This window comes from Narcine bancroftii, chromosome 3 (assembly GCF_036971445.1).
Source record: "Narcine bancroftii isolate sNarBan1 chromosome 3, sNarBan1.hap1, whole genome shotgun sequence".
NCBI classification, from domain to species: Eukaryota; Metazoa; Chordata; class Chondrichthyes; order Torpediniformes; family Narcinidae; genus Narcine; species Narcine bancroftii.
In genome coordinates this window covers 250,472,566-250,488,245 of record NC_091471.1, presented here as the reverse complement: position 1 = coordinate 250,488,245, position 15,680 = coordinate 250,472,566, and the positions used below count along the sequence as shown (strand labels likewise).

General features: G+C 43.7%; 1 protein-coding gene across 5 annotated transcripts in view; it reads left to right on the top strand.

Moving 5' to 3' along the window:
* Positions 1–13,669, top strand: part of cfap410 (cilia and flagella associated protein 410) — a 36,070-nt gene extending 22,401 nt beyond the window's left edge. For 3 of the 5 annotated variants that reach the window (XR_011354317.1, XR_011354319.1, XR_011354318.1), the window contains 5 exons: positions 1,031–1,260; positions 5,084–5,258; positions 10,036–10,135; positions 11,218–11,444; positions 12,984–13,071. Coding sequence is in view for 2 of the 5 variants with exons in the window: in XM_069927548.1 (XP_069783649.1) it covers positions 1,031–1,260; positions 5,084–5,258; positions 10,036–10,135; positions 12,984–13,118 (640 nt within the window). In the remaining 3 variants the exon portion in view is untranslated. Of the gene's footprint in view, positions 1–1,030; positions 1,261–5,083; positions 5,259–10,035; positions 10,136–11,217; positions 11,445–12,983 lie in introns of all 5 variants that reach the window. The other 2 variants (XM_069927548.1, XM_069927549.1) reach the window with 1 other exon arrangement.
* Positions 13,670–15,680: the final 2,011 nt, after the last annotated feature.

Below are 15,680 nucleotides of genomic sequence, written 5' to 3'. Positions count from 1 at the left end.
TTGGAGGAACAACACCTCATCTTCCATCTGGGCACCCTCCAACCAAATGGCATTGACATCGGCTTCTCTGGTTTCCATTAAACCACTCCCCCCCTCCCCCCCCCCCCCAATCTTCATACCCCGGTTGCTTTTCTCTCACTCTGTCTCCTTTCACAGAGTCAAAATCAATTCTCAACTCTCCTCTTGTCATATCCAATTAACACCTTCAGTTGGTCTGTACTCCTCCCCCAGCCAGTCTATTTCTTCTCGTGCCTTCCTGTTCTTGAATAAGGGCTCAGGCCCGAAATGTCAGTAAACGTCTTTACCTCCTATGGGCGCTGCGAGACCAGGTGAGTTCCTTCAACATTTCGTTTTTTTTCAAAATGTATTAATTGAGCATGAAAAACAACTTTGGACACATTATACAGATGTAAATTGTCCTCCTATTTTCTTTTTTTAAACTGAAAAAACCAACACACATGCACACCCTGAGAAACACACCCAGACCCTCCACTCCCTCACCATCATGGCACCTTTGCTGACGGTGTTATTTATTGTACTGGTACAACCGTCTCACAGTTGGTCTTCTGCTCTGAAAGCACTCATAATTCAGAGATAAACGCATAATGCATTTGTGGAAAGATTTCCTGGTGTACCCTCTTAATTTGATTTTCTAATAAAGAAACCAATATCCTTAATTAATTATGTAGTAGAGGGACCTCTATCAGACTTCCAGAGTAACAAAATTAGACGCTTGGCTAAATGTTTCCTCCAGTATTTCTGTACGTTTTTAATTGAGTAATTGTGATCTAGGAGCATAAACGCTGGGTTCATTGTCATGGAGTATAAACATGACAACCAAGCTTGATAGTGATGCCCCTCCGTCACAGTTACAGCAGTAGCTCCAGTTATCGTGAAGCCACGTGACTATAGCTATTGAAACCATTGCAAAGTTGAGAGTTAATGGACAAGGGCCAATACTATTGATTGGGCAATTCTTGTTGGCTGCAATGGACTGAATATGTTTTGTCTTGTGTATTTGTTTGTGAAGTGTGAACAATATCTCTTCATTGGTGGACTTCCAATACTGTCAGAACATCAGTGAGCTTTATCTCAGGAAGAACAACATTCAAAATCTCATGGAGATATGCTACCTCAAGGGACTACACCGGCTAAGAGTACTGTGGTTGTCTGAAAACCCTTGCTGTGGGACAGATCTGCACAAATATCGAATGACAGTTCTTCGGAACTTGCCGCAACTGCAGAAGTTGGACAACCAAGGTACAGAGTCACCATTTCACTGGATCAATTTGCGAGCAAAACTTGTAGATGCTGGGTTCATAACATTCTCCACAAATGGGGAAACATAGAAAGCAAAGAGCAGTTCAGTTCAGGAACACTCCCTTCAGTCCACGACATTCATGCTGCCCATGATGCCCAACTAAATTCATCCCACCTGCCTGCACATGATCCTTATTCCCTCTATTTCTTGCCTATTTGTGTATCTAAGTGCTTCTTAAAAAAGTCAACTATCATATCTACTTCCATGCTGCTCCCACCCACCCTTCAGGGCAGGGTATTCTAGACACTTATCAGGAATACAACTTGCCTCAATCATCTCCTTTAAACTCTCGTAAAACTCAAAAGTCTGAATAGTCACTGTGAATGAAGTAAAAACACAAACCTGGAGAAATATAGCAGGTCAAACTATGTACTTCATATAGCAAAGATAAAGATGCATAACCATCGTTTTGGGCTTGAGCCCCCTTGATGAAGGGCTCAAGTCTGAAATGTTGGCTATGTATCTATCTTTGCTACATAAAGTACACTGTTTGACCTGCTGTTTCTCCAGGTTTGTGTTTTTCATTTTTTCCTTTAAACTCTCCGTCTCTATCCTTAAAGCTATACTTTCTCGTATTTGACATTTCCACTCTGGGGGGAGAAAAATAATCATCTGCTGTCTCTAATGAGTTTATAAACTTCCAACACATCTCCCCTCCAGCTCTGAACCAGAGAAAATAATTTAAATGTATCCATCCTCTCCTTGTCGCTCATGCTCTCTAATCCAAGCAACATTTTGGTGAACAAAGAGTTGTGGAGGAACTCAGCAGGTCAGGCAGCATCCATGAGGAGACAATGGTCAGTCAGCCTTTTGGGTCTGAACCCTTTGTCAAGACTAATGGGAGAGGTGAAGTTACATGTACAGTAAAACCTCTGCTATCTGGAATTCAAGGAACCAGCAAAAATATTGTGAAAAATAAATAGGTAAGTTCACAATTGGGGTGCCTCGCCATTAGTTCACCAATCAGGCAGCACGCAATCTCAAGCAACCGGAAAATGATCCTGCCACCTACCAATCCCCATAGGTGCCAGATACCAGGGGTTTTACTGTATAAAGGGGGGGAAAAAGTTAGGGAAGGGGCCCCAGAGGTGAGAGTGTAGGACAGAAGGTATGGGCGGTGAAAAGTTGGAGAGGGAGGTTTAAGACTATCCAGGAGCAATATGATGTATTGTTCCTCAAGTTTACATTGAGCCTTGCCCCAACAATGAGGTCAAGGACAGGCCTGCCATGGTAAGGCAGCTTTAGACCAAACAGCGAGAACAATGATTTCTCTAATTTTAGGTAACCCCCACTGTTCCCATCTCTTTACCTATTCCTGTCTTTTTTTTTCTCCCTAACTTCTTTTCTCCCACCCTTCTTAATTTAGACCTATAGCACGGTAACAGGCCCTTTCGGCCCACGAGCCCATGCTGTCCAATTACACCCAATTGACCTACAACCCCGGAACATTTTAAAGGGTGGGAGGAAACTGGAGCATCTGGAGGAAACCCACACAGATGCGGGGAGAACGTACAAACTTTTACAGTCAGCACTGGATTTGAACGCTGGTGCTGTAACAGTGTTGCACTAACCACCACGCTAACCGTACCATTCTAATCGTTTCTCCCTCTAGCCAGCTCTCTCCACTGCCCACACCTTCTATTCTATACTCTTATCATATCAGGGTCCCTTCCGTAGTTCATTTCCCCCTTTACATCTTTAATTTTACCTCTAACATTAGTCTTGACAAGGGATTTAGAAATGAAATGTTGACTGTCCACATCTGCAGCTTTTGTGTTTCTCTTCCTGGTGAACTTCTCTGCACCTGCTCCAAAGCCTTCATGTCCTTCCTGCCCACAATACTCCAGGTCTGATCTACCAAGGTTTTACAGAGCCATAATGCGACTTACTGACTTGTACACAATGCCCCTATCAATGAAGGAAAGCATGCCAAACACCTTCTTTACTATCTTATCCACCTGTCCTGCCACATTCAGTGTGTATGCACCCCAAGATCTCTGATCACCCCAAGATCAGTGATGCACCCCAAGATCTCTGATCACCCCGAGATCAGTGATACACCCAAAGATCTCTGATCACCCTGAGATCTCTGATCTCCCTGAGATCAGTTCCCCTTGAATCCTGCTGTTTACCATACTTTCCTCTTGCATTTGACCTAAGTGCAACACCTCACCTTTGTTTGGATTAAACTATATTTGCTGTTTCTCCACCCATATTTCCAACCAGTTTCCATCCTCCTGTATCCTTTGAAAGCCTTCTTCAGTTGCCACACTACCACCAATTTTGTCTGCAGACTTCCTTATCAGCCCACTGACATTTTCATCCACATATCCAGCCCTGATCCTTGTGAAATACCATCAGTCCCAGAACTTCTGCAGAGCCACACACCTTAAATGGTCAAGTCAATTTTGAATACAATCTGCTAAGTCATCACAAGCCTTAATCTTCTAGACCAGCCAGCCATGAGGGTTCTTGTCAAATGCTTTACTGAAGTCCATCTCGATCAAGTCTGGAATGTTGAGCTCCTAGTCCCTTTCAACCAAGTTTCTATAATGGCCACAACATCGTAGTTTCATGTATTAATTCACAGTCATTTAAGTGAATTTATCTTAGCCATTATGCTGTGGCAGATTTATCATGTTCAACTTAACTGCAATTAACTAATGAGTAAATATAAATTGTTTTCTTTTTACATAAAGAACCATTTTATTTATTTGGGCTGTTTCATTTCATTGAGCACACATATTTTTAAATAGTCTCATATATATTTTTAAAATTTATATTTACACAAGATGTGTAGCTTGTTCAAATAAGTTAATTTACTATTTGCCGATTTTATGTGCAGCTTTACTAACCGCAATTAACTGAACAGAACTTTAAACAAGGTGAAGGCAAACTGCTTTATTTGATGTAAAGAGTCATTGATGATGTTTGGTTGACTTCATTGTGGTGCTTAATCATTTTCAATTAACCTCAAATGTACCTAAAGGTTGTGCACTTCACTTCTGGCAGAGTGATACATAATATTTAAATAAACACCCCAACCCATCAGTCCCATTATGGACATTAACCTGGCCCGGCTGGTCCTCCCCATCAGATTGACTTGGCTGAGCCACTACCTTCCATGTACTCCCTCCATTTGCTGACCTGACTAGCATTATTCACGGCTCAGAGCTTCTGCTAAAAGTGATGACCACAGAGGTGAGGAAAAACAGAAAAAGATGCTGTGTGCAACAGGCTGAGCAGCACCTGTGGGGAGGGGTGGGGGGGGGGGGTGGTGGCGGGGAAAGGAATCGTTGATGTTAATGGGTCAAGAGTCTGCATCAGCTCTAGGTCTCTCTCTTAATGACCTAGTGATATAAACTGATGAAACAATTTCAAAATTTGGAGTAACCCTGGCAAAATTTAATCACATCCTCAAAATATGCTGAGCTGCAAAACAAGTAGCGTGTATTGAAATAATTCCATCCTTTGCATGTGCTATCAAAGTTCCTGGGTGAAGGTGTTACTGAAAGTCCCCTTTGGCTCAATGAACCCAGGGAGATCATTAACTACCCATCCTGCATTCTCCCCACATCAACTTTCCTCAGATCCTACTACTTATCTAAACACTCGAGGCAATTTTTGGTGACTTGAGATGAAACCCGGACAATTTCAGCATTAGTTTGGAAACTTCTTGTTGCTTGAGGTTGAGAGAAAATGAAGAGTTCAATGCCCTGCAGAAATAAAACTCAAATTATTTGGTTGACAATTGTTTTGTAGCAGTGACAGAGGAGGAGCTCACTCAGGCTTTGGAGGATGGAGACGAGATGGCTGCCATGCCAGGCAAAGAACCCGTGGAGTCAACAATCAGCCACACCAGGAGAGAGTCGGGCACCTCTGAACCAAGCACGGACATGGAGAGTGATCCCTTGAGCTTCAGAATGGAGGAGACAAAGTGAGGAACGACGGGAAGAAACACAATCAGTCATTATTGCAACAATTTTTCAAAGCCAATGTTTACCAATAAGCTTCAGATATCAGGGCTGAGCTTGTTGCAGAACATGGAATGTTACATTGTAGAATGGGCCCTTCAGCCCATGAAGTTGTACCAACCCATGTTACCTATCCCACTGTCATTCAAACCCATCCCAACTCATTGCCCTAACCCTTTTGTTTTTCTGTCATTTAGGTGCCTATCTGAGACTCTTTTAAATGTCCGTATTGTACCAGCCTTTAGCACCACTTCCAGCAATGCATTCCAGATACCCACCACCCTGTGGTGGGTGTCTGACGTCTCCCCTAAATTTTTCTCCAATCACCTTAAACAGGTGACCTCAGGAATGGGCCATGCCAAACTGGAAAAAAGGTGCTGACTGTCAATGCTTCTCATAATCTCGTACACCCCCATTAAGTCACCTCTCATCCACTATTCCTCCAAAAAGAAAGGACCTAGCTCGCCCAGTGTTGCTTCCTCAATCCAGGCAACACCCTGATAAATCTCCTCTATACCATCTCTAACACTTCCATGTCCTTCCTACAATAAGGCAAACAGATTTGAAAATACTAGAGCTGCAACATTACTTCACAGCTCTTGAACTCGGATCCCTGATGAATAAAAGCCAGCGCACCATACTCCTACTTAACCAACTTGGGCACAACCTTGAAGGACTGATGCACTTGGACCACAAGATCCTTCTGATCCTCCACATTGCTAAATATCTAGCCATTAACCATTTTGATCCACCATCCAAAGTGCATCACTTTGCCCTGATCCCGGATTGAACGCCAACTGCCACTTTTCCATCCAACTCTGCATTCTGTTTATATCCCATTGTAATCTACCGCAAGCTTCTACAGTATGCTGTCCACAACACCTCCAAGCTTCAACTCATCTACAAACTTACTGACCCACTCCTCCACTTTTCTGTTCAAGTCACAGAACAGATCCCTGCAGAGGTGTCCACCTCGGGTAGAATATGTCCCATCTACTACACCCTCTGCTCTCTGCAGGCAAGCCAATTCCAAATCCATGCAGCCAAATGTCCATGAATCCCATGTCTCATGACTTTCTGGGCCTAACACGTGGAACCTTGTCAAACACCTTACTAAAATCCATATAAAGTGCACACCGCATTCACAGTCCTACCGTCACCAATTTCTTAGTCATCTCCTCAGGAAGCTACATTAGGCTTGTGAGATACTACCTGCCCTCACAAAGCCAAACTGACTATATTTAATAATACTATGCTTTTCCAAAGGCTCGTTAAATTTTGTTCCTGGGGCAGCAGGAGTAACGTAGCAGGTAAAACAACACTATTACAGCGCCAGCATCTAGGTTTGAATCCGCTGCTTTCTGTTACAAGTTTGTATGTCCTCCTCGTGGGTTTCCATCGTGTGTTCCAGTTTCCACCCACGTTCCAAATTTGCATGGGGTGTTTTGGGCCAGCATAGACTTTTGGGTTGGAAGGGCCCGTTACTGTGCTCTATCTCTCAATTAAAATAAATTAAAACTAAGAATCCTCTCCAGTAGTTTGCCCACCACTAACACAAGATTCACTGATCTATAATTTCCAAGATTCCAGGTAGGAGGGTTTTATTCAGGCTGGATGCCAGTGACCAGTGGTGTTCCATGGGGATCAACGTTGGGACTCTGTTGTTTGTGATGTACAGTTAAAAACTCCTGGTATCTGCCATCTATAGGGGGATTGGTAGATGCTGGATTAGTGAATGATCCAGTTGCTTGAGATTGTGTGGATTGGCAAACTAACAGCTAGCCAATTTTACACTTTTGTATTTTTTACCAATTTATTTTCTGCAATTGTTTTGCCAGTTGCTTGATGCTCCGGGTTGTTTGAATTCTGGATAACTGGAATTTTACTGTATATAAATGACGGAAGAAATAGTAGGTGAGTGGATTAGTTAATTTGTAGATGATACAGAGGTGGATGGAGTTGTGGACCCTTCCCGTCACTGCCAACACCACACCAGTTCCATTTTAATCTCCCACCTCCCCACCCCCCCCCCCCCCCCCCAATCAGCACCCCCCAGATTCCACCACTGACTTAAGCAGCAGAGGTCATTTACAGTAACCATTAACCACCCATCCTGAGAGTGGTGAGGATGTAGGAGGAAGCCAGAGGAGCCGGGAGCTGATGGTTGGGACAGGATTGTGAGGCAGCATTGGTGAAGCAAGTCAAGCCTTTGCCTCACAGAACCAGGTAACTTCCCATTCTGAAACTCTGTCCACTAACTCTAAATGCCCTCACAAGGGGGAATCAAACTTTCATCATTAACCCTGTGGATCTCATTAATCCTGTCAATCTCATTAACCCTGTGACATCATCTCATTCTTCAATACAAATAGAGGTGCAATCGGTTTAACACCTCATCCCAGACCTCAACCTACTCTACATTGCCTCCCTTGTAGCTGGGCGAAGTATCTTTCCCATGTCTGAATGCAGCACAGTGGTGTAGCTAGTGGCGGAGACCCAGGTTCAATCCTGGCCTCAGGCACTATCTGTGTGGAGTTTGCATTGTCTCCCTGCGACCGCTTGTGTTTCCTCTGCTCCATTTTCTCTCTATGTCCCAAAGCCACATGCCTAGGTGGGTAAGTTGTTCCTATTATGTAGCTGAGTTGTCTCTGAAAGCAGATGACGAGACTGAGTGGACCCCTGTTATTTGGAATTCAAACATCCGGTAGCCTCAATCAACCAGCAAAAAAAAATTGCATAAAATAAATAGGTAAAGAATACAGAAGTTTAAAATTGGCGTGCCTCGTCATTAGTTTGCTAATTATGCAACACGCAATCTCAAGTAACCAGAAAATTCACTTATCTAGCATATACCAATCCCCATAGGTGCCAGATACCAGGGGTTTTATTGTAATGGGTTTAATGTAGGATTAGTGTAAATGGGTGGTTGTTGATCCACACAGACTCTGTGGGCCAAAGGGCCTGTTAACGCCCTGTCACCATCTGGATAGCTGCAGATGTATTATTGCTCCCATTGTGTCCTCCTCTACATCAGAGAGCCAGGACACAGACTTGGAGATGGTTTCATTGAGCACTTTTGCTCTGCCCATTGCAATAGTGGGGATCTTCCAATGGCCAACCATTTCATTTCCACGCCAACATGTCTGTCCATGGCCCTGTGCACTGCCAAACCGAGGCCACCCACAAATTGGAGGAACAACTAATATTCCATCTGGGCACCTCCAACCAGACGGCAGTAACTTCTGCAGTTTTCATTAGGCCACTTTCCTCTCTCTCTCTCTCCCTCTCCCTCTCCCTCTCCCTCTCTCTCTCTCTCTCTCTCTCTCTCTCCCCCCCTCCTTTCCCTATTTGTCCACCTCCTTTCCTCCAGCTCCCCACCTCATTCCCTTTGCTCTTCATTCAACGAACTACCCCCTCCCCTTATCAACTCAGCTTTTTCCTCTTCTGCTCTCCCTCCTGTGACTTCTTGCCTGTGCTGCTCCCCCTGTATTTCAGCATGCAGGCATGGCAGTTTGAGACCAGCTTGGCGGTGAGTGACCCGCAGACTGCTGGTTAAATGAAAGTCTGATCAGCCCGTCCCAGCTGATTTCCCAACCATTTCAAAGGGCAGTTAAGGATCAATCATACAGCTGTGTGGCCAGACATATCTATTCATAACATTTTCCCCCAGGGGATATATGTTTAGCTTGGTTTGTTATGGATGACTGAGAAGTATTGGAATCCCATGAAATAATTTTACATTTGTTTACTTTCCAGTGTAGGACTGGGCCTTGTCATGGCATATCATAATTAGCTAGTTTAGGCTTGCACCCTCAGAAATGTGGAGGTTGGAGAGCGTAAGCTAACAATGAGCGCTGGAATGGCCATGTCTGAAGGCAGTCTTATGTTATAAATAGATTGGAGAACGGTGCATTCGTTAGACCAGCCCATTAAACAATGCAAAACCAAAGCAGGTAAATGGAGTTGAGGTAAGATTCAGATTTTAAAGGCGTATTTAACAGAGGTTCTGCAGCGTGCAGAAAGTTGTCATGGGTCACCGGCGCTATCCTCGTACGCATGATATAATGACATAAGGCTTTAGAGAATGACTAATTCCTGTTCCTGTATTGTTTAGATGAACTAGGTCATCTGAATTATGAGGAACTTAAAGCTCAGTTTATGGTTTTATTAGAGCTTTGCAGTTACCAATAGGAAGCAGTGAGAGAGAATCTCACAGAACTCCCTTTGGAGATCAAAGGAGAACTTTTTTTTAGGTATTATTAATCAATTTGCGGAGTCTGGTACAGCTCAAGATATTGGTCACAGAGAGGAGTGGACCATGTGCTGCAGTTTGGGACAGGAGCCGAGGACAACCAAGACCGTGGGTCTCATAGAGTATCTTCTATTTTTGTTTTAGATTACTAGCATCTGCAATTCTTTCCTTTTTTTTAAATGTCACTGAACAATAGAACCTGATTCAGGCCGTGGAAACCTGCGCTGCCCAATTATACTCAATAACCCTACCAACACCGTACACTTTGGAGGGTTGGAGGAAAGCAGAGCCCCCAGGGAATTCTGTCATGGTCATGGGGAGACCGTGTAAGCTCGTAAGAGACAGCGCTGGATTCGAACGTGGGTCACTGGTGCTGTAAAAGCATTGCACTGACCAAGCCATTTTCAAATGTCTAAAGTTTTTTTTCTTTTGCACATAATCTTCTGTGTCCCACTGTTAAATAATTGTTTTGACATTTTTATCTTTAGTAAAATAAGAGAAGAACTTGGAATGAAACCACTGGGAAGAGATAAATTTTCCTCCTCTGTTGGGCTGAAGGAGACTAGTACCAGCAACAACAGCAGGATGGTGAGTACAGTATGGAGGGTGGAAAGCTGACCAGCCTAATCCCACAGTTCAGCACTTGACTCCAGCCATGCAGGTCGTAGCATATCCAGCAAGAATTGCTTTAATATGACAGGGTATCTGCTTCGCCACTCTTCTGCAAACCTAAAGTGCCCTTCAAGTGAAAAAAAAAATTCACACCTTCCAATTAATTCTTCGACCAATCTATGAATGGGCAGAAAATCTACGTATCCCGAGCTCATTTTTTTTTTTAAAGATGTCTTAGCTAAGGACGAGTCCCTCCTGATTTATGTCGAGTTTCCTCTCAGCCTCCTCTGTTACAAAAAATAACCCCAGTCCATGCAATCTGCCCTCATAGCTAACCGTTTCCTATCCTGGCCACAGTTTTGTAAATAGCGCTGCATGCTGTCCAATGCAGTCGTCGTTCAAAATTCCCTTTATTGTCATGTAATAAAACAGAAAATATATTACATAAAATTTCCATTAGTCTGTGATATGCCATAGACATAGACCAGTCAAGTATTGGAAGATGAACACGGTGCCTTGTAGCTTTTCAGCTTTAGGCACCATATGCTGGGCTGGGGCAAAGACTTGGAGGTGAGGGCTTTCCCAGGACAACGCCTCCGTCTGGGTCCCACGCCACGGAGCCTGGTGGAGTGCGAGGCACAACAGCCAGAGTGACGCAGGATTACTTTGCAGTGGTCTGTTTCAAGACAGTGCTCACTGGCCATTGTCCTTATGGATCCTTCGCGCACCTAGTTTGCTGCTGCAGACCACTATGGAAACTGTTTCCCGCTGCCAGACTGATGTGCTGTTTGCCCATACAGGGCTTTATTAACAGACTAAAACCACCTAACTGGCCAGTGGGAAAAGCGTCTCCATCTGTAATGCCGGTAGGGTGGAGTATCTCTACAGACAAATCCAATAGCAAGCAGTCAGTATAATAGGGCCCCCCCCCCTTTACATCATCACAGTCTGCCAAAAGGCAGACAAATAGCCGCCAACCGTCTAGTTCAGTGCCCCTGAGAGTAATAGTCAGAAAAGCAAAAAAAGAGTCACTTAAGTTTCTGTGGATTTGCCTCCAGCGCTTTTGCAGCCATACAGACCCCCGTTTGATCCATTTGCAACCCGAGCTCCAGATCCAAACTTCTGATACCACCAGGAAGCCTTCAGCGCTCGAGGCCCTTCTTGCCCTCAGCGCCCTCTCAAATCCTGGTTTCCATGAGCCTGTCTCCAGCAGCCTGTGAGGGTCCTTCGGCCACTGCCGAGGTCACCGTCCCATAGGGTCGTCTCCTCTGCCTTTCTTCAACGGGTGAGTGTTTCTCTTTGTTTCTACAACATCACAGAAAAGGCCCTTCTACTCTGCGCTGATGTCTGCAACCCCTTGAGGCTGCTGTCTTGGGCACACACACTGAGCTCAAGTTGCAGGAGTTCAAATAAAACACTGTCGGCTCATTTAACAGGCCTTTTAAATCTTGTACAGAGTCACTGGCATTAGGACTGGGTGGCTTTTTGTACATTGGCCTTCATAAATAAAAGTATTGAATCTAGGAGTTGGGCTGTTACAATGAAGTTGTATAATATGAAGCCAAATTTGGAGTATTGTGTGTAGTTTTAGTCAACTACAGGAAGGACATCAATAAGACTGCAAGAATGCAGATGATATTTACAAGGATGTTGCCAGTGTTACGGAGTCCAGAGGACCCCAAAACCCAGCAGCAATAGATATGCACCACAACACAAAGGATTAATTAAACAAAAGTTGCTTTTAATTATCTTTGAACATGAAAACAGAATCAAACTTTAACTTATTACTATCAACTAACTTAACCTACTTAACTCCACTCTAATTCTAAGTGCACATGTGTATAATGTGTATATAAGTGTAGAAAAGTTCTTTGGTTCACAGTCCAATCTCACTGGTTGCAGGCAATTCTTGCACTGTGCACAAAAGTTAGCATTATTAAAGTTCACCAGGCTTTGGTGCTTGACAGGCAAATGGTTACCACTCAGGAGGGTTCTTGTTCCAGGACATCCGCACCTGATTCCTTTTTAATCAGTCTTGCTGACGAAACTTGCCCCCTTCAGGGTTCTCCAGGTGATCCTCTTTCTTTCAGGTCACCACAGAGTTCCTTTCAGACAGCCTGTCTTCTCCTTTGACCAGGCAGTCTTCCAAAATTTGCCAGCTTGTCCCTCAGGAACCAAAGTTTCTGTCCCTCCTCTCTCTCACTTCCTCCCTCTCTGAGAGCAAAGCTGTTCTGCCTCTGCCTGCAAAGATCACATGCTCTCCCAGGAAAGCTGCTGCTACTTTGCTGCCTTTTGTAAAATAGCACTGGGCAAAAGTCCTGCAAAAGTTTTGGTGTTTTCAAAATGTTTGGGTGCCACTTGCTCTAACAATTTCTCCCAAACCACCTCTAAATACTCTGTCACACCGGGACTTGAAGAAATATGTTCAAGGAAAGGTTATTAAGTGGATTAAGGCTTTATTCCCTGGAGGGTTGAAGAATGAGGGAAGATTTGATAGAGATTTCTGAGGGGGATAGATAAATGAAAGTGGGCTTTTTCCACTCGTGTTGGGTGAGAGAAGAACTAGAGGACATGGGTTCAGGATGAAAGGTTTAACGGGGGAATTTCTTCATAAAGAGAGCGAGGAACTGCCAGCTGAAGTGATTTTGACATTTAAAAAAGCTACATGGATGGAAGGGGTATGGAGGGTGATGATCTGGGTACACGTCAGTGGGACTAAGCAGAATAATAGTTCAGCGCAGACTAGAAGGGCCTTTTCTGTGTTGTAGCATTCCATGGTTGTAAAAGTGAAGGGAATTCTAATGGTTGATTTTTTTCTTTCCAGCGTCCATGCAACGTATTGAATGCTGTTCTGCTGCTACTGAAAGAGCTGGATGCTGATGGGCTGGAGGTTGTGCAAAGAACTGCAGAACATAAACTCCGAATATTGCACAGGAAAGAGACTGAACAGGAGAGATGAGTGCAGCCAATGTAGCATCTTGATGTCCATCGCCGTGCACGTGGTTTCAGAAGTCAGTGGTCACATGGGCAGAAGAGGTGAAAGTACCTGTCTCAAGCCCTGCGGAAGCCTTGTAATCAATATGCTTGGCCTGATGGGAGAATCCAAATCCACCGGTGACACGCGGTGAGAGAGGAGAGTTAACTTCACACTAAAAAAATGAGTGGGTACAGGATAGTATTATTTTATCTAAACATTTGGGAGAGAGAGATTTAATGAACATGGATTCGTAAAAGTTACACATATTGGGAGAAGAAAATAATGAATAAAATTCAAGTGTACTAAAATTGGTCAAACCTGTTTGCTCTTGTTACCAACGCAGTTTCATTTGCTGTTCAATATCCTGTGGTCGAACCTGAAACCAGAAGTTGTGAGTTCAGGTATGCGACGCTGCCTACCTGATCTAATTACTTCAGTAAAATGGATTCATCATTGATCTCGGCCAGTGTTGCATGCATTCGTGCTGCTTGTGGCTGTAGTGTGATCAAAATAAAATCCTCCCCAAATCAAAATTAATTGTAATCATCGTGTTTCTCAACTGTTTCAAAGCTGTGATGGTCAAATGTTTTGAATTTCCTTCTGTTTCTATTGCATCTTTGCAGAAATTAAGTGGGCAACCACCATTTCTGAAACTTATTTAAGGAAGAATTTATCAGTAAAAAAGAGATTCCTTCAGTAATTCTTAGTTTTTGTTAAGTCAAATGATAATTTGCAAAGTTTTTCTCAGATGTTGCTTCTACAAATTTGGGCTTTTGAAGTGTAAGAAATCAATCTGCAACTCTGTCCTTGGTAAGAAAGTAATTGTTGTCTGAGGTGAAGGAGAAATCCTATAGACAAGTTCTCATATTCTCGTATTATTCTTATGACATTTGGCCCATTGAACCATGCTAGAATTCAGAGACAGTACATAACCGCACATATCTCCGCGTAAGCTATTTTCTCAAAAGCCATCCACTTACATTAAAGAGAATGTAAGCACCGACAGACCAAATTTACTGAATCCTCATTTTATTCTCAAATTCCTGACAAGGCAAGTTCAAAGGCAGGGCTCAAAATATAGCAAATGTTTGTCGGAAGCTGGAGGATTGGGTCACTTTTAAAAGCCATCAAAAGGCAACTAAAAAAAGCATCAAGGAGAGAAAAGATGAAATAGAAAGGTTAGCTAACCAGTAACATATAAGAGGATGTGGAAAGCTTTCTCGGATACATGAGGAGCAAGGATGGGCATTGAATCACTGGAAAAACTTGCTAGGGAGGGCAAAGAAATGGCGGATGAACTCGCTAAGTCTTTTGCATTGGTTTTCACTATGGAAGATGCCAGAAGTCTGATTGTGTCAAGGGGCAGGAATGGATGCAGTCACCGTTACTAAGGACATGTTGCTGGGGAAGTTGAAAAGTCTGAAGGTGGCTAAATCACCAGGACTGGATGTGCAACCCTCCATGCTTCTTAAACACTTCACCGAAGATTGTGGAGGCTTTGGTTGTCGTTCCAGGGGATTGGAAAGTTGCAAAGTTCATGCCACTCTTTCAGATGGGAAGGAGGCAAAGACAGGAAATGAATAGTGTTTGGCAAGATGTTGGAATCTGTCAGCATGGTTACTTAAGGGAAATATTGCCTGACATGCCTGTTGGAATTCTTTGAGGAGATAACAGGAAGGACAGACAAAGGAGGGTCAGGGAATGTGGTTTACTTGGATTTGCAGGTTTTTGCAGACATTACGGAGGGGCAGGAAATGTTGAGGAAGCACTGAGTCTGCAGAAGGACTTGGGAGACTGGGCAAGGAAATGGCAGGTAGAATAGTGTAGAGAAGTGTAGGATCATGCACTTGGTGGAAGGAATAAAGGTGCAGACTATTTTCTAAACAGGAAACAAGTTCAGAAATCCGAAGTGCAGAGGGACCTGAGAGTCCTTGAGCAAGATTCCTTGAAGGTCAATTTGCAGGTAGAGTTGGTGAACAAATGGAATATTAGTGTTTATTTTAAGAGGGGTAGCATATAAAAGCAGTGATGTAATGTTGAGGCTTTCCAGGGCATTGGTCAGACTGCCTTGTGGGCAGTTTTGGGCTCCTTACCAAAGGAAGGATGTTTTGTCATTGGAGAGGAGGTTCACGAGAATGATCCTGCAATGAAAGGGATTTGAGGGAGTGACTGGGGGATTGGGACTGTGCTTGCTGGATTTTAGGATGAGGGGGGAAATCTCATTGAAACCTATTGAATACTGAAAGGTCAGATAGAGTGGATGTGGAGAGGATGTTTCCTATGGTGTGGGAGTCTAACACCAGAGGGCATTACCTCAGAATACAAAAACATCCCTGTGGAACAGAGATGAGGAAGAATTATGTTTAGCCAGAGGGTGGTAAATCTGTGGAATTTGTTGCCGCAGGCAGCTGTGGAGGCAAAGTCATTGGGAATATTTAAGATGAAGGTAGATGATCAGTTTGTAATCAGGAAGGGAATCAAGGATCACAGGGAGAAAGCAGGAGAATGGGCTTGAAAAGGATAGTAAATCAACCATGATGGAAT